Source organism: Lutjanus erythropterus, chromosome 17, assembly GCF_056507025.1.
Source record: "Lutjanus erythropterus isolate fLutEry1 chromosome 17, fLutEry1.hap2, whole genome shotgun sequence".
NCBI classification, from domain to species: Eukaryota; Metazoa; Chordata; class Actinopteri; order Lutjaniformes; family Lutjanidae; genus Lutjanus; species Lutjanus erythropterus.
The window spans coordinates 2,606,896-2,625,785 of record NC_139333.1 but is presented as its reverse complement, the minus strand read 5'-3'; the positions used below and the strand labels follow the sequence as shown (position 1 = coordinate 2,625,785).

At 39.1% G+C, this 18,890-nt stretch overlaps 2 protein-coding genes across 5 annotated transcripts in view; both read right to left on the bottom strand.

Moving 5' to 3' along the window:
- Positions 1–1,862, bottom strand: part of baiap2b (BAR/IMD domain containing adaptor protein 2b) — an 82,564-nt gene extending 80,702 nt beyond the window's left edge. For all 4 annotated transcript variants that reach the window (XM_084741200.1, XM_084741202.1, XM_084741203.1 and 1 more), the window contains exon 1: positions 1,560–1,862. In XM_084741200.1, the coding sequence (XP_084597326.1) occupies positions 1,560–1,634 (75 nt within the window). In that variant the 5' untranslated portion in view covers positions 1,635–1,862. The remainder of the gene's footprint in view (positions 1–1,559) is intronic.
- A 7,716-nt stretch (positions 1,863–9,578) lies between these two features.
- On the bottom strand, positions 9,579–14,520 carry chmp6b (charged multivesicular body protein 6b). The gene is made up of 8 exons (XM_084741192.1): positions 14,304–14,520; positions 12,923–13,032; positions 11,494–11,581; positions 11,312–11,398; positions 11,166–11,231; positions 10,947–11,027; positions 10,678–10,750; positions 9,579–9,702 (listed from the first exon to the last, which is right to left on the bottom strand). Exons 1-8 carry the CDS (start codon positions 14,364–14,366, stop codon positions 9,653–9,655), a joined length of 618 nt encoding a protein of 205 aa, XP_084597318.1. The 5' UTR covers positions 14,367–14,520; the 3' UTR covers positions 9,579–9,652.
- Positions 14,521–18,890: the final 4,370 nt, after the last annotated feature.

Genomic DNA, 18,890 nt, shown 5'->3' with positions numbered 1-18,890 from the left:
TCCTCGCATAAAGGAAAACCCTTGTCGTGCTTCCGCTGCTGAAATTTACCTCGCCTGGAGAGCTGCCCTGAGTGCAGTGAAACTGAAGAGTAACACCTCTCCACCACCGCCGCCACTGCCCCCGCCTGCCTCTGCTTGAAGAGGAGCTTTGTCGTGGGAATAACAATGGAGGAGCTGAGCGTTTGTCACCTTTCGCATCTCAAGTTTCAACAAGAGCAGGGTGGTCAGTCCAAAAGTCCTCTGACATTGAGCGTTTGGTGTTAATGAACTGTGACTGAACTCGTCCTCGCATCTCAGATTGGAATTCAATTTGGTTTCCACTTTGAGGTCCAGGTGAAGCACAGGGTCAACGGCAAAGTTCCATCACCTGAATTTAGATGCCAATACACTTTCAGACAACCAGACAGGTACCATAAGTATGACTGAAGGCTCCAAGCAGCATGTCTGCCGCTCTCTGTACATCCATCTGCCTGTCACCTCCAATCTCCCGCTCCTCACACACATACTGTATATATGACCAGTGAATTAACTCCAGAACGGCCCCAGACAGCTAAGGTCTATGGATATCCGATGAGTGAATGATGGCACCCGATGCTGGATCGGTCCCAGCTCTCCAGCAACTAAACATTTTCAGTTATACTAGCAGTCTGATGGGGAGATACTCATTTCTAGTTCAATCCATCAGCAAAACATTCATTCAGTCAGTCATTATAACCAATAAACACCCCAAATAAAGATTATTGGGTCCATTTTTGCTCTTTACATCAATAATCTGCTTTTTTCATAAAGATCACATGCAGTTCAGGTGCATCCAGTAAAATCTCCCCTCTGGTGGTAGTAACAGCATCTCCTCTGCAATGTGTTGAGCAACTTGAACTGATCTGCCCCGGGGCAAACTGTCAGTATGGAGGGGGAATTTACATCACTGACTCGCACCACTATAGAAAAGAAAGCACTGTAAACAGAGACAGAGGGGGAGGCTCGATCCACTGGTGCTGAAAGGATCGATCAGTCCATACACAGGATAATTAATCGATTACAGTTCTGTTAATTGTTTACATTTGCTACCTTTCTGTTTGTTGTTGCTGTAATGTGACACTGCTGGTTGTTGTCCGAGCAAGAAAGGATTTGAACACACTGATTTTTGTCTCTGTTAACTTCTACAGGTTTTGTCAACATTTTCTTGACTAATTAATTAATTAATCAATCTGCCTTTAATTACAACCGCCAGCCGCCTCTGAAGACCAACATGAATCTCTACCAATCAGACTGAAGTTATGCAGCATCTTCTCAAAAAAAAACACACAGAAATGTTTTCTTGATGTCTCCTGGTGATCATTTCTTAATAATTAAAACACTTCACAGCAACGTAACAGGCACTTTTGGCACCAAATTGGCAAGAAACAGGCTAAGACAGCAGACAGGTCAACTGAGTCAAAGTTATCCGTTGTCTGTCCTCTATCAGCGTCCTTTAATTAGCCGTCCACCGGTGCAGCAGGTGTCCCCTCCGCGGCAGGAGGACGCGCGGGGAAACAAACTACCAAACTGGTCCGTCTTACCTTGTAGACATTCTCCGTTATACGGTGCACCTCGTCGGTCCGGGACATCCTTGTTGGAGCGTCAGTCAGAACCATAGACTAAGATTTCCTTTCGGGTGAGGTTGAGATGATTTCCCGAACTGTGACGGGAGGAAGGAGACAGGTGTTCGCGGGGAATCGCGGCTCCTTGTCGGCGTTGACTGAGAGAGACGAGCTCGTCTGACCGTGGGATCCCGGCTTTTATAGGAAAGTCCTCCGCTGCGCCCACACCGGCTCCCCACGCAGCCACTCAGTCAGTCGGTGCCTCTCGGTTGGAGCGCAGAGGCGGACTCACTTCAAGAGGGGCGGTGCTGCCTTCAAGGGCGACGGGGAAACAGAGCAACGTGAGAGCTGAGGAACCGGAGAAAAAGATAGGACGTTAGAAATATTAAATGTTATAATGAACGATCCAAGTTGTACACAATAAGGGGTGCCTATGTAAAAATAATGCTGAAATAAATTGTATAGGATTAAAGATTTAATTGCAGATATCTATACATGACTGTATTACCTGCTGCTAATTTCCAGTGTAAAGAAGTATAAAGAGTGGATGTAGCCTCTGGGTCTGAAATGTGAAGCCAATACAGAAGTGCCTAAAACCTGCATTCTTTCTACTAACCAGCAGGGGGCGACTCCACTGGTTGCAAACATCAGTCATATTGTATTGAGTCTATGAGAAAATGAGCCTACTTCTCACTTGATTTATAGCTTCAGTAAACTGTTTCCTGGTCTCAATCGGTCATTTCAAGTCTTCTTCTATACAGCATGATATTCATTTTGTACATTATGGTCCAATTTAGAGTAAATTAGATGATAAATCAGGGTATGATTTAGGGTGTGGTCACCAACAAATCGCCTTCACAGTGTGTCCTCAGGTTCTCAGTTAAATCAAATCAGGATAGAGGCGCAGCAATGCATGTCCTCCACAGCTCCACCCTCTTGTGCAAATATAGTCACATTTGACTCCAAAATAATCCAAGATGGTTATGGCCATAATGCCAAACTCAAGGCTTCAAAACAGGCCATAGGATTGCTCTATGGTAGTTTAAACACAATTTGATTTGCAACATGTAAGCTAAGCAAAATGCTTTGATAGAGGCCTTGAAACTGGACCCCTCTTCAAGACAGGGCCTTCAGATCTGGTAACGAAACAGGACCCAACTTAAGATCAATAGATCATGCAGGCCTAGATATGCTGATATTTTTTTTTTATTTTTTTTTTAATACATTTCTTTATTAATTTTCAACTTTTAACACATAACATCTCTTTTCAGCATAAATTGGTAACATTATGGGATTCCCTTGAACAGATATGTTGATATTTGTGCTTTATGTTACATATTTCCAGTCAATGTTTCATGCTGTTAAATTAGCACAAACGTGTTGACACACATCAAGGCTGGAGCTTTGGGTTTGTGGATTTCCGGGGCCCTGGGGCATTTTTTTGTTTTGCCTAACACCATCCTCAGCCATGCGAAGAATCTGCACAGACTTTCTCTTCAACCGATTACCTCAGCAGGTGATTTCACTTATGAGTTCCTCCCTGGAGGGAATGCTAAACAACTGGAAGACATTTTGCTATCCATGGCATATGACTGGACACTGTTGAGGGGAAACTAAAGTTCTGATGTTCTGGTAGAACATTTTGGTCCAGTCAATCTTCATCAGATGCCAATTAAAAGGAAACATCATAAATTAATAAACAGCCTATACAAACATTTAGCAAGGCAATGTGAAGGATTTTTTGTCATTTAAAGAGATGTTTAGAGATGTCTCTAATTTTCTGAGGACAGACTATTTTGGTATCTATAATTTTCACTAGAGCAGGTGATTTGCTAAAATACCAAAGGCTTAGGGTCACACTTGTTTAACCTTAATCATTTTTAAAAAATAAATTCATCAAAACATCAGTTATTCTACACAATGTATTCCCCTCTGTCTCTCCTCTTTCCTGAGTCTTAATGAGTCACCATCCTCCATTATTTTCATTCAACCCTGACCAAAAGCATGAGAGAGTGAGAGCTTTACGATGACCCGTGAATGCAGCATAGCATTTAAAGAAGCCACGCCTCCTCCGCTGTGTCACACGCTGCCCACGCCGCCGCCTCTGCTACAACCATTCAGAGGACCTGACCAAGCATCCTCATATAGAAACTGGAACAGACTCTAAATTTATTCATTTTGGTTAAATCTGCCCAAACGTCACACCAGTGTAATATTTTCAGGAAATTCTTTCAGGCTCTTATGCCATGTCTGTGGCACTTAATACTGGATTTAGTCTACATATCATCCTATATTTTAATTTTACTAATGCTGATCCTGTAGCTGAGACCGTCCATCTTTGTTGGATTGTGTTTTTGCCAAATACAACTTGGAGATCAGAGATTAAATGTTCACGTACTTGTTTACCCTGCTCTATAAATGTGTGGCTCCACTCCTTTTGGCCGAGTGGGCCCTGGTTGGTATGAGTGGGCCGGAGCCACATTTTCCTGGATATCAATGGTGGGTTGGGGAATCCCACACATCTTAGTACATCACGAACTGAAGGCAAAGCAGAAGACCTGCAGTGTGAAAGAGGACAGTCACGCCTTTTCTACTCTGCAACACACTTTTTAGCAAGATCAAACAAGTGGGATATTTTAGGGCGGGTGGCACCGAGGATGATAAAGTGGAACCTCGGCTTGTTATCAAGAACAGACCGATTTTGTTTTCATTGTCATGTGTGATTAAAACAGATCCCGAGGAGACCGAACTGCAGACAGTTAGAGAAAATCAATCAGGCATGTTTGATCTTTACCAACAGAGCAAACAGCAACATTTTCACTGTCGGCGTGGCTATTGATTTACTCCTCTGTGAGCGTTCAATCCCCACAATTGGTTTCCATAACTGAATGTAGGCTTCCATTATGTTTGCTGACTGCCAATCCATCCTGAAGTATAATTATGTACAAATGAATTAAGATAATGATTGTTAATCACTGTTAGTTCAAGTAATGAGCAGAGCAGCAGACTTCAGACTCGAGTCAGGCTTAAAGTCCCAACAAGGAGGACTTGAGAATTGATTTTAGATTAGAAAACAAAGAAAATCAAGTCTCAAATTATGACCAGGAAAAACCCAGCAACAATTTAAAGTTATGTAAAACAGCAACATAATATGAAATAAAAATATTTGGTCTCCATAATGTAAAAAAGACAAATAATACATGTTTAAAAGAAAAATGTTCAAGTCGGGTCATTTTAATAATCAGCATTCAAAAACCTGAAAGACCTGACTTCAGACTTGCCCAACAGACCAGTATGTTTTTCACTGCAGACTAAACCTGCCTGCACAGAGCTTGGACACAAGTCTAAACACATAAGTCACCAAAAAATAAGACTTGAGACTTGGGCGTGACTGTTGAGACTTGACAACAAAAATATTCCAGGTCAAGCTTGGAAAAAAACTGGAGACCTAAAACGACCTGCAATTTGCTTACGAGGACTTGTGATTTGACCTGAACATGTCTCAAACTGACTTACCCCACAAAATTGTGTCATTGTTTTTCACTAATGTTTAAATTTTAACTTGACTGCAGCTGCAATTAGCTTAGGGTAGCATAGAGCCTGGAAATGGAGCAAAAGCTAGCATGACTGCCCTGGAAATCACTGCACCAGGCCAAGACATAATCCTGCAGATACAACCTCTGTGAAACCACAGCTTGTCATTTTCTCCGGTTTGGTTTTTCTAAATTTTACTGGCCGATTACTCTGGACATGACTGGAACAGAGATATCCCAGAAGCAGCTATCTGCTCTGCCCCGCGAAGGATACACGCTTCTGACGTGAAACTGACCAGAGCAGATCTAGCCGGGCTGGAAGTCAGACACAGGAGAGGCATTTAAAATAAAACACAGTGTGCACACCTCCAATCAGAAGTACAGACAAAAAAAGAAACAACTACATAACTATGTAGCCTACTTACCCATGGCAGACGCACCAAGTCAACACAATCAGTCTGCCAAAATGCTCCACTTCGGAAATGGTTCTGGTGGGGCATGAAGCCGTGTGGAGGACTGTGGCAAACCGGGTGGCAGACGTTAGGTCGTAGAACTGTGCCTGGTGGAATCAAGGCGTGAAACAAACTAGATCTAATGTGTTAATTAGTGAGTTTCAGTGCTGTTGGTAGGCGGATTTTTGTTACCTTTGGACAGAGCCAAAGTTACTTGAAACTCCCTAAAGACTTGAGACATTTTTTTGCTTTTTATTAGACTTTATGGTTATTTGATAGCCAACAGTAGTCAGATGACAAGAAGTAAAGAGAGGGAAAGACGGGAAATCATTGGCAACAGGGTCAAGCTGTCGGACTCAACCTCAAAAGGCCCCTGAATTGAGACTAAAAACAGGGAATAGCCAAAACCTATGGATCAAAATGTTAGAATTGTCATAAGACTTGAACTTGTTTATTAGACATTAGACTTAAGACTCGAGCGTTTGCATTACCAAGAACTCTCAAATTATGTGAGATTTGACTTGGACTTGACTTAGAAAAAGCTCTGCCTGTGTGTACAATCAGTACGCAGTGGAGGTGTAGACAGGTAGGCAAGAACCTGGGTGGGCAGGACACACACACACCTACATACCTGAAGGATCCATTCAACAGTATTTGATCTCCCCTTCATGTGCATCCTACTCACCATCGTCCACTCAGCCTTTCTCTCTCTCCGCCTCAGATCCACGTCCGTGATTCATCAGCGCGGCGCTCTGACATTCAGGTTCTTGTCTGTGCATCGCCCACTCCCACACACCACCAATGAGCTTGTAGTGCACAGTCAGCTGCGGCGTGGAGCCAGTCCATTCAAAAAGAGTACGGCACTGTGAAGTGGATTTCAATAACTTGACAAAGACACCAATTCAGGCTATTTCAGGCTCGCAGAAGGCCTGAATGATGGAACGTCATTACACAGGCTTACTTTAGTTTAGTGAAAGTACTTCAAGGCTAAATATAGGAGCATTTAATGTCCTTTTACTTTGCAGTGTCCTGTAGACACCAGAGCTGTGGACTCGAGTCAGACTCGACTCACAAATTTGACGACTTTACACTAAAATTTGACAAAACCAAAAAACAAACTTGGAACTCACCTTTTGACTTGAAACCTGGATACCTTCCCCTAAACCCCTAAAGTTTAGAATTAAGAAAGGGTGAATACATGAATCAATTCATTTCCTGAATCAACTAACATTAACAATATTTATTGTCAGCAAGTCGACATTTAATTCCCCAGATTTGTTTAACCAATGACAGAACCATGAAGAAGTAACGTTGTGTTACTGAGCTCCAGTTGGAAATGATGATACCAAAATAATTCTGTTTGTGTACAAACTCTATGTGGTGGTCAACAAAATCCTGGGTCCAGACCTTTAAATCCGACTATCCAAAACCATTCATGTGCTCATTTAACAGCCTTCAGTCTCCTGGTTGAAGTATTTCCATCAGGGCCTGTATGGAGCCCAGTCAGGTGGAGAAAAACATTTTTTTTGTTTTGTGGGGACAAACAAACTGTTGACACAAAGCTGGAAGAACAAACAGTAACAGAATGACTTCTCCTGCCTATAACATACTGTATATACTGGCTCAAACCAAGTCACCTGCTCTTCACAACAGACGCTTCAGAAAATATCTGTCGCCACCTTGTGTTCAATCATGGAACATCTGAGCCGTGAACCAGCAGCAGAGTGTGACAATAAAAAAACACTTTTATTGTAAAAAGAATATACAGGTTGGTACAGAGGTACAATTTCCTAACCAATTTTAAGACGATCAGTTTGATGGTGTACTGATGAAATGACGTGTGCAGCCTGATGGCATTAGTCATCAGTGTTTTGTGTCTGTGAGATTAACTGATTTACAGATTAGTTAGATAGATCTTCAAAGATACACAAGCTTAAGCCTCATGAATGTAGGTCATCATTCTTACCGCAGTTTAACACAGATCTATACAAGCAAGTCTGAGCATAACAAGCACAATAAAATAATTACAGGCCCCTGTAATACTCAGTGGGTAAAGATCCACGTTCTGTCAAGTTATTAACTTGAAGAGATTAACAACTGTTGTCTGGGCTTCATAGGTAAGCCCACGGACGATATGATTAGCCCTTTCTCCAATGACACTGAACTAATCCACAAGGGGAGCAGAGAATTGGATTAGTTAATCTGCTTGAAAAGGGGTCAGACTGAGGGAATATTCTGCGAAACAGATGCTTATTATGCAAAATGTTTCCAAATTTAAAAAAAAGTTCGAGGGTGGGTCAAATAACTCGAATGAGAGCCAAGTCAGCCGGCTGGGACAGCCGAGGCAGACGAGGCCTGCGCTGTGAGAGGGTTCGCTTAAACTTTAAAGGGTCAGTTCACTAAAACTACAAGAAAATATCACCCAATCTTACTGCTGTCTGATAAGGCAGATCGTTTTAGTTTTATTTGCCACCTGAAAGAGCTTTTTATTATTCATTTTAGCTGTTAAATAGGTGTTTATAAATGGCATGTCCTGTGTAGAGAAAAAAATCAGAAAACGAAAGCCCTTTTTTCTTCCTTGTAATTCAAAAAAATAATTAAAGATTATGCTGTACCAGACAAACATAAACAATTTATTTCATGATTTTAAGATTTCTACTGCTCACAGAGATTTCGCAGAGGATAGTCCCAATCAGGGTTTGACATTAAGTTAAAGTTAGTTACTCTGTGGCCACCAAATATTTTATGTTTGTGGCCGCCTGTGGCTACCAAAGTTTTATCCCCCATACCGCTGAGCCTTCGCCAACACGTCACGGTGCCACAAACATCCTGATTCCTTCCTTTTGGTTCAACATCCTATGAAAACAGCCGACAGTAGTTGTGACAGGCTGCTCGATTCTGGGTTTACTCAGCCGACTCAAACTGCTGAACAGAAACATAAAGGACAGACTGCGAGAAAACCAAAATGGTGACGAAAATGTAGGAGTGAATGGAGGCAGGAGTGTAAGAGGCTAGAATATGACCAGGCGTAATATACTGCAGTGTGTGCTGCCAGTTTTCTCAACTAGCTGAGAAGTGTAGCTCATTCTTCATCAGAAACGATGCCTTCAGGAAACCCCACATCACAATTCAAGTGTCAGTTAAGGAAGTATTGTTTTTACATATGAGGCACCAAAAATTAACCAAAAATTTGCACTTCTCCCTGCCAATGAGCACACAGTCTGTGTAAGTTTGACAGTTTATTTTTGGCATCATTTGGCAAAAGTTCCATAATAACCTTCAATCATGATGTAATTAAAGTGGTCTGAGAGAAATCTAGACTTCTGCTCCTCTTCTCTGCTATTCTAGGCTTTAGAAAGACTTTGACCAATCACAGGTCAGTAACAGAGTTGAGTGTTGAGTCTCAGACGACCAGTGAATGAGGCTCAACAATAAACCATCTTCGAGCCACCGACCCAGAGCGTTAATAATTTGACAACCTGGAAACGAGACCCAACCGCTTACTGCACCTTTAAATGTCACAAATGAAACTCCATTGTTCTGACATGGAGGTAGAAATCTCAAAGACAAATCAAACAAAAACACGATGAGATAAAAGTGTCACTGGATTAAGTCTTTTTGTAATTTGGGTGAACTGACCCTTTACAGACTGTGAATTACAAACCGTATCCATTAACAGAAGACTAATGAAGATGATCTGATGAATTACAAAGATTAACACATACATGCATTTAAGTTAAGTCGATGTACGTAAAATGTTTTAGTGGTGAACGAAGAGAAAGGACACTCAAACAAAGGTTAGGCACAATTATTTGATCTCACAGGTCTTCATGGTTCAAATCAGCGTTTGTCCACTGCAGTGAACCCGTCCTGTCTGCCTTCAGGTGTCCACCTGCAGCAGACGAGGACATAGAGCGGCTGGATGATATGGAGGAAGCCCAGTATCTGAGAGTAACTGCCGTCACGTTATCGCAGGCCTCTGAAGGAGAGAAGAGACGTCTCCAGCGAATGTTTGTGTGGTTTATGTGGGACCGGAGTGTGGTGGAGCAGCTCCAGCAGCTCGGGCTGAAGGAGGTCAGTCGCATTCCTACGCAGCGAGAAGCTCTCGCTCTGGCTTCTTTCTGGGACGTTCCCTCTCTGAAACGAGAACAGGTTCACGGACTTACAAACGGCAGCATCGAGAACCGCTTCTAAAATCACTAAACATGGAAATTTGGTAAAAAACTCGGTATCGAGTTCCCAGCAGATACCAGTGCCATCATTTTCTCACATTTAAATCTGTGCAACACTTCCTCACAGTATGAAGCTCACTCTCATGCAGGCTTGGGGAGTAACAGATTACATGTAACAGAATAATGTAATCTGGATACAAAAAGGACAACTGTATTCCATTACAGTTACAGATTAAAAAAGACGTCATCAGATTAAAGAGACATTTAGTAAAAATGAAGATTATTAGTAGGATTACAATTTCAAAATTAAGAACAATATCCTACAACACACAGTGCACAATTTTTTTTGTTTTTCAATCAATCAATCAATCAATACATTGTGCAAAACAACAACAACAGCTGGACAAACTAATAAATTTAACCAACAGGAAACACTTCTATTCTATCTTAATCTGCACCTACTTTGATAATCAATCGATCGTTTTGAGTCATTTTTTAACAAAGAAGTTAAATTTCTCTGATTTCAGATTCTTAAATGTGAATATTTTCTGGTTTCTTTACTCTCTGACAGTAAACTGAATATTTTTGAGTTGTGGACAAAACAAGACATTTGAGGACGTCATCCTGGACTTTGGAAAACACTGATCAACATTTTTCACCATTTTCTGACATTTTTTGGCCCAAATAACTAAATGATTAATGGAGAAAACGATCTACAGATTAATCGATAAAAAATAAAATAAATAAAAATAATTATCACAGAAAAGACTTGAAACTAACATGACTGTGACAGGATTAATTAAATTTGATAATAACCATGACAGCATCTGCCATCACATATCATAAAGCTTTACCAGGACAACACAACGACACACAGAGGCTGTTTGGTGTCTTATCACAGCCGGGGTCAGCAGGGAATTTAACATGTGAGAGAACAAACCTGGTTTCTCCTCTGAGGCCTCGGGGACTTCTGGCAGCTCGTCTGAGGGAACCTCAGGAAGCTCGACGTCTCCCTGAGAGACAGTTCAGAGGACCAGAGATCAGAAACAACGCGAGATCAGGGAGAGATCGAAGAGGAGAGAGCTGCTTTGGATCCTTGTCTGATCCAATGAAATCTGATTTTTTTTTTTTAAAGTGAAACCTCAAACAAACAAACAAAAAAAAAAACCCAAGTGTAAAAATATTCACAGTGGTTCTGATGAGACCAACCTGAGTTATGGCCTCCAGCTCAGCCAGCACAGCGTCTTCATCTTCTTGTGTTAAAGATCCGGCCAGCATCTCGTCTATTTGCTGCAGAGACACAACAACAAGCAGCTTCAGGTTTTAGATCAGAAACAAGAAGACTTGATGAGAAACGTGTGTGTAAATGCTACATTATCAGATCCTAAACATCCCTCGGCTGTTTGTTCTGTATTTCTGACATCTTACCCTTTGGTACTCGATGGCATCTTGGGTTTCATCCATAATCCGCTCTACTTCCTCAATAGACATCACCTGACGCGGGAAAAACAGTCAGTTAGCTCATCGATAACCAGTGATGCAGGCAGAAGACACGAACGCTTTCCATCTCTTACCTCGTGCATTTTTTTCAGACATTCATTTCCGATTTTCAGCCCGTCGATGACCTTCCGTTCAATCTGGGCAAACTCCAGGTCTTGAACCTAAAATGAGCAGAAAAAGAAGAGGAAGTTGTTTCACATGAGTGCCGCCGCTGCTGCTTCAGGCCGAGTGTCAGTCGGATCCTCCCCTCACTCACCATGCGCTCCAGGTTGCCTATCTGGTTCTCTGTCTTGTCCAGAAGTTGATCCTGGTAGCGCTTCTTTTTCAGCAGCAGGAGTGCCTTCCTGTTTGAATCCGAAAGAGAGTGAAATCAGAATCAATTCATTCACAGTTAATCCAGGACTAAAGCCCTTTTCACACTGGACTAGAATCACCAGGGAGCACTTGTGTGTTTCGTGCGGTGCACTGACATACTTGTCAACCCTTCCAATTTTCCAGGAGACGCCTGTTTTTCATTAACCTCTCCATATTTCCTCCTGGGATCACAATGCTCACACAACGTGTTTTGGACACAGTACAGTGTACACAAGCCTTACACGACTCTAAAAGTCTACACCAAACCAGACTTCCTACGATGAATTCATGTTCTAAAGTTTTAAAGTTTTAAAGGAAAGGGGCATGCATTTAAAAAAAAAAATATGATACATAAATTTTCTTTAAGGTGCAGGGGCATAAATGAGATAAATTAAAGTGATGAGTATTAGTTTATGTTTGAGGGATGAATCATTCTATATTCTTTCCTGAGAATTAAAAGTAAAATTTAAATTATTCAACATAAAAATGCTGTTGCAGTGGACTTTATTTTGTTATTTTCATTATTTAAGAGACACCAGAATGTAGAAAATTAATTATCTAAAACTCTTTTTGAGGTCTCAAAGCCAAGTCTGTATTTTATTCAAATTCACTGACACTTTGCCTCGTATTGTTTGTGTAACATCAATATTTCAGAAGCAGGGTGTCTGTTCTTCAGCTGCTACATTAATAATATAGTTTGGAGTTGTTTTGCCCACTTTCTGTGGGGATTAAAAGCATAAACATACATTTGCAGCTCATTTAAAGTAAGTAAGAGATGCTTTGTGGCTGTGATTCAATGTCAGCCCTGTGTTTGGTTAAATATTGTACGTAATTTCCAGAGGAACTTTTACTTTTACAATTATGGACGTGATAGATTCACATGGGATTACGACCTCCACTATTTAGAGGCCCCCAGGTAATACTAGTCCTGTACAGACAGACTAAAAATGGTAAAACACAATGTTTGGTTAATATGTGACTGATTTCTGATGAACATTCACCTGAAAGTAAGTAATCAACTGTAAGATACACATCCTTATTTACTGTCAAAAATGAAATAATAAAAGCTGTATTTTCAGATTCGAATTGATTCAACATTTTGAGTTGACAAAATCCAGCCAGGCAAGTTTTGAAAATGATCTTGGCCTCTGAATATTTAAATAAAATATTTCTAATAGAAATAAGTAATTACACTCTGAAAAAAGTGTGAACATGAGACACCACAGAGGAAGAATCTGTCTGAATGTGTCTCTAACAACTGCATTCTTCTTCATTAACAATCTCTTTCTGTTTTCATTCATTATTACGTTGTAACGTGTTTGTTTACTGACTCTTTTTTGCCATCTTTGAGCAGCTGCTTGGCTAAAAGTCTCTCCTTCTCCAGCTGCAGGTTGATCCTCTTCTGATACTGCCTCAGTTTATCTCTTTGCTGTTTCAGTTGCTGCAACGAGGAAACGCAGACATGAGTGCACACTGTATACACACAAACCTGTCATTCACATGCAGACAGACTTACAAATAATGCATTAATATCATGCAGCAGCTTCTTGTGCTCCTCTCGCTCCTCTTACAAGTTCAAGTGGTTTATTTGTAATTTCCACACAGAGTGTACAGGGACAAAATTACTTTTCTCACAGTCCAAGGTGCTCACACAGACATACAGTATAGAGATATAGAAATATTAAAAGAAAAAAAAAAGGCTAATTTATCTCGACGTATTTCTATGTGTATCTGTGTGTATTTCTATGTGCATGTGCAGATCAATCTGTGGGGTGATTTTGTGGAACGCACCGAGTGAAGAAATCAAACAAAGTAAAAATATCAGACAGTTTAAAAAGATGTACAAAGAAATTATTTTATTTTCAAGGTACAAAACTTTTTTTTAAAGGCATGTAAACTCTAAGGGTGATACTGTTATTGATTTTCTCATTTTTTATTATATGGGGTAATGTTGATTAGGAATTAAGAAGTACAGTGATGTAAATGTGGGGTTGATCGATGGGGAGGAGAGAGTAAATAATAGTTTGATTATTGATGGATTAGTATAAACTGAGTTAGAGCTAAGCAAACATGTTGCCTCTCCCTACTCATTTTCAGACATCAAATGTTAATTTATGTTTCTCATTAAAAGTGTTCATTATTTATTGTTTGTCTATAATTTGTGTTTCTCAATTCTATTTTATTTTAGTTTTTTTAAATATTAGAAATAAATCAAATCAAACAACCTGACAAGTTGTTGCTCAGTGTCACAACAGTGTGCAGCTGACAAACAGCTCTGTCAAAATCTGCAGTATAATACAGTATGATATTTTTTTTAATAAAATAGCAAAGCCAGACTTATCTAATAAAATCGGCACACAAGCAGCTGAGCACCACTTTGGTTTAAATGCTTAATATCTCAACTTTTAAAAAGTGGTTATGTTGTTTGCTGCAACTCTCAACAGGATAATTTGAAATATAAGATCTGAGCACTGATATTTGTCAGATACATTGGTGCCGAATTAAAAAGTACCTTACAGTGTGCTAATACGACGAAGTTATGTTGTATATTCTACGTGTCTGCGATCACCGATACGCAAACTTATTAAATTACCACATTTATCAAAGCAGTTTGGCGTGACTTGCTCATGTTACAGGACAGAACGTCCAGGGTCGAGGCTACTATTGACAGTTTAGTTAGCTTAGCTAATGTTAGCTAGCTGTGACACTTACCAAAATCGCTTTGTCTTGTTCTGTCACTCGGGTCTGTTTCTTTTTTCCAAACAGATTTCCCATTCTGACACAGCATCCCAGCTACAATCTACGACCAGGGAGAAAATGTGAAACTTATCCGATTTTAAACTATTTTTCTAACTTGTAAGAAGCAGACTAGTGTAGCCGCTCCTCCATTATTTGTGTAGTCATCTGTGCAAGTGTCCACACCCACATCAGGAAGGACGGTGTCTGGGCAGGGACAAAACAGGTGGAATGCAGATCCAGAATTGTCCCAGAAGTCATTAAAAATGAACATCTGATAAATTGACGTTTATTAAGTCATAAAAACACCATGGACACCATGAAATCCTCCCCTGCGTCGAGCGTGAATTAAAAGATACGAATATGTTTAAATTAAGTACAAACTGAGTGTGCTGTATGTAGAAACACGACTGTATACCGCCCCCCTGTGGTCATAGAAGGGAATTACTGACTTCCGCTAATTCCTTCAAAATAAGTTAACCACATTATACAGAAAAAGCAAAAACATGAAACAATCAGGGTAATCGTTGTTAATTGCTAAATTAGAGGTATCAGTATAAGCAAATTATCATCAAAAATATATTATTTTTCAAAATACTAGTTTTTGTTACTTTACATTGTTTTTCCCTTTTTTAAATAATAAAACAATTATTTGAGCATTACTTTTTCAATTGATCCCATGTTATCCCATTTTTTCATTTGTATTTTATTTAATTAAAACCATCATTTACCAATTTAACTCAGTTCTAACAGAAATTTCCACCTAATCTCCCAAATATGCAAAAGCTGTATAACAACAACAACAACAACAACAACAATAAGGGCAAATTATCATGGAATTAATGTAATATTGTAAAATTTAACTTGATATAGACTTAAATCAAACTATACCAGTCATACTGATTTTCTAATTCATTTGTTTAGTCATTCAATTGTTTCTAGCTGCAGCACTAAAAGCAGTTCAGCTTATCTGAATCAATCAATCCCTGCATTTCTCTACATGGTAAAGGTGTGCAGGAGGCTCTGACAAGAGCAGTACTCAGCATCTCATGACTCTGGATGGTGATGTCTTTTTTGTCTTCTCAAAAACATGAAACACAAGAGCACATGTGTTAGGAATGGATTAAATTTTGTCTTCATCTGCTCTAACATAAGCTGCAAACGTTAGCATGTCTGGCTAACTTATGCTAGTTTACTAGCTGCAGTAACTTTACCTCCAGACAAACTTGTTAGATCCAACTGCATCTGCATTTGTTCTGTGGGGATTTGAGGAGGAGGATGCGGGCTGATGTAGATGCATCTCTCTCTGGCTCACTGTCTCAGGTCTAAGCTGGGTTAGTTTAGCTCTTATCCTGGCACTCTTCCTGCGGTGATTCAAATGATCAGCTCGTCATCAATCCTCTGCAGAAGCCTGACAACAACCTGATCATTTGAATCAGGTGTGTTGGAACAGAGAAACATCTAAAACATGCAGGACAGTGGGCCCTGAGGACCAGGGTTGGGCACCACTGTTCTACAGAGAACCCTTTTATGCTGCAATGATTCCACTTAGAACCCTCTCTGACAGACTCAGACAGACTTGTAATTTGTGAGTTTGGATTGTAGAGATAGAATTGGCTTGGCTCTTTTGTCCTCTTTTTCTTTTCCAGCTGGTTTTAATAAATCATTTAAAACATGAAAAAGATACAAGGTGTAAATGAATGTTTGATGCTCTGCTCGACTGTTTGCTGGAGCACATTTTGAGTCTGCTGTATGTTGTTGATATAATCTGATATAGATATGTTATGCTGAAAAAATCCACAAGATGTCGCTTGTGGAGGTTTTTACACATTAGGCCCTCTCAGTGTGCCGTGACGTTGGCAACAAAGAGGTTCCTACAGACATTGGGTCACTCAGTTTGGTGGGATTTTTTTAAAGGTTGTTTTTTAACATGTTATAGTTTCAGAGGTCTTACTGAACAGAATTATGTAACTTGATACAACAAAAAAAGATATAATGGTGAAAAAAGGTTAAAACATATGCTCTAACAAACAGCTTTCTTTTGTCATTTTGTAGTTGAGGTAGTGAAGCTAAACTAATGCAATCAAAATAACTTTTTGCTATGAAACTAAAAAATGCTTGTGATCATTCAGTAATTTCACAATTGGGATTTTTAACTCTAAGAACATACTTGACCAAACAGTTCAACTGTCATTTAGTGGAAAAGGTCAAGATAATAAAATAACAATAAAAGAACATGTTAATGTCACATATTTAAAGTAATTCTATTATATATTTAATGAATATATAGCATTATGATTTTTATTTCCATTGTTGAGATGTTCTCAAAGTACTGTAAATGATAAATATCTGGAATGCAAATCAGTGATGTTTCATAATGTACCACCAGGAATAAAGTGCATCTAATGTTCAAAAGACATTTACAGGGGAGCAAATATAATTTATTTTTATTTTTATTTTTGTGGACTTTTTTGGTATTTGTAAATGTATTTGAATGCTTTTTACCATACAAACAAGTACTATTCCTGCTTTGCTTTATTGAACAATACAGTTACGAACAACAAGGCAGGTGAACCATAGTGTTTAACGTCCTTGGTATGTATCAGTGTGGTGAGAAAAAAAAAAATATAACACAGAAACTGTCAAAAATAAGAAAACAAACAGGACCACCTGACTTGTGTATGAGTAAGAGCAAAATCAGCAATGTTAGCTAGCATTAATGATAGCGCAACAATAACATTACATATGAGCTAGCTTATATATGTAACATTGCTAAGGTCTGTTATTTCTGTATAACAGACCGTTGCTATGGACACAGTTCTGATCATAGACTCCAGAAGAACAATAAAATCATTGATCAATAAGTAAGATCATTTTAAAATTAATATTTTATTCCAAATTACTGATTCATTTTAAAACATAACCGTGTAACAAGTAGGATAATGTACAGTTAATGGGTCACCATTGTGAAATAAAGACAGAATCATTTTAAAATATATATTTTACACCACATAAATGTATGCCAAATATTCTTTTTGTAAGTAACAGTGTAATATGTGGGATAATGTACAGTGAGCAGGTCATTATTGTAAAATAAACCCCTTCCCCTGTCGTGATTTATTTGACAATAATGACCTGCTACCAGTAAATTATCCCTTACATTCTAGCTCCATAGTTTGTTGACTAACAGTGGAGGTGTCATGTTAATTTAGCTAGTCATATTCAGTAGCAGCTAATGGTAGCTTAGCATGAACAAGCTAATGAAATATATGTATGGTTTTTGTTTTCCATTAATGTAAGCATGCTAGCTTTGTATTTTGTTTGCTAACAGCTGTTAGTCAAATAGCGAGCCATCATGTTAACTTAGCTACCAGTAGCAGCTCTTAAACCATATATTCTTGTTTCTTGGTTTCACTTGTTTAAAAATTTCTGTTGCATTTTCTTGTTAAATTCTTTATATTCTTCTGTATGTGTTACTGATTGCTGCACACATTTTAATGTAAAGTACACTGAGTTTTCTTGTGAAATCTGCTATGCAAATCAAATTTCAGAATGGAATAATTCAAGAGACTTGCAGCTGTTCATCCAGCGTCCGTCCTGTCCGTCAAAAAAAAAAAAAAGGGGACAAAACAATGATTTGGATTAACATTTATTCATGAAAAGGTCGTGTAGAGACCATAGAGTTCATTAATGACAAGTGTCCATCCAGACATGCGGGCGATACAGGAGGTAAATACAGCACACAGCTAAACCACAGTCTTTAAAAAATTAAATCAGTGCACAGATAATCTTACAAAGATTGCATAATATAAAGAAAGGTTATAAAATTTCCCAGAAATAGTGCAATTTTACCACCACCAGGAAAATAAAATGACACCCGCTCAACTTTTCAAAGCCAATTGCTTAAATGCTCCACTTTCCACAGAGCCACAGAAGAGTTTTTTTTTTTTTTTTTTTTTTTCTTCATGTGAAATGCTTCAGACGAGATGTGATGCTTTTTGTTCGGGAAGCAAAGGAAAAAAAAAAGTGTAAAAAAAGCCGATGTTGTTTGGGTGGCTACATGTTACTGAAACTGACAATTAAACCCACAGAACACGCATGAATGTTGGAGCACGGCAAAGTTCAAAGAATGTTTGCTTTTGGGAACAAATACCCTACATTGCACTTAGGAAAACAAATATAAAATATATACGTCGCGTGTATGACATCCTAAAAACCCTTGATTCTCACTGCACATGTTAAACTTCATGCAGAGCCAGTTTCTTTTTGTCCCTGCTGGAGGGAACAAGGCTACATGTGTGCAAAAAAATCTCAACAGGGTTTAAATAAAGTTTTCACATTTAAAAAGGACAGTGCATGGACAGAACCTAAGGCATCATCCTCCCCCTCACTTTCTCAAGTGTAGTGTTCTTTAATTAGTAGTTTATGTGGTCCGATGTCTGTCGCAAATGTTTGGAAAGTCAACCATCTTCATACTTGCTTCTTCATCCAGCTCACAAATATTAAAAAAGAAAAAAAAAAGAAAGACTGATACTTGGTAAAACAGCTCTTCATCAAGTTCAG

Bases quoted from the DNA above. Each gene is read 5' to 3' on its own strand.
- chmp6b (XM_084741192.1), bottom strand. From the start codon at position 14,366: ATGGGAAATCTGTTTGGAAAAAAGAAACAGACCCGAGTGACAGAACAA. The intron at 11,232-11,311 runs GTAAGAGATGGA...TTCCCGCGTCAG, and splicing joins GTCTGAAAAAAATGCACGAG to GTGATGTCTATTGAGGAAGT. The intron at 10,751-10,946 runs GTTGGTCTCATC...ACTGTCTCTCAG, and splicing joins AGCTGGAGGCCATAACTCAG to GGAGACGTCGAGCTTCCTGA.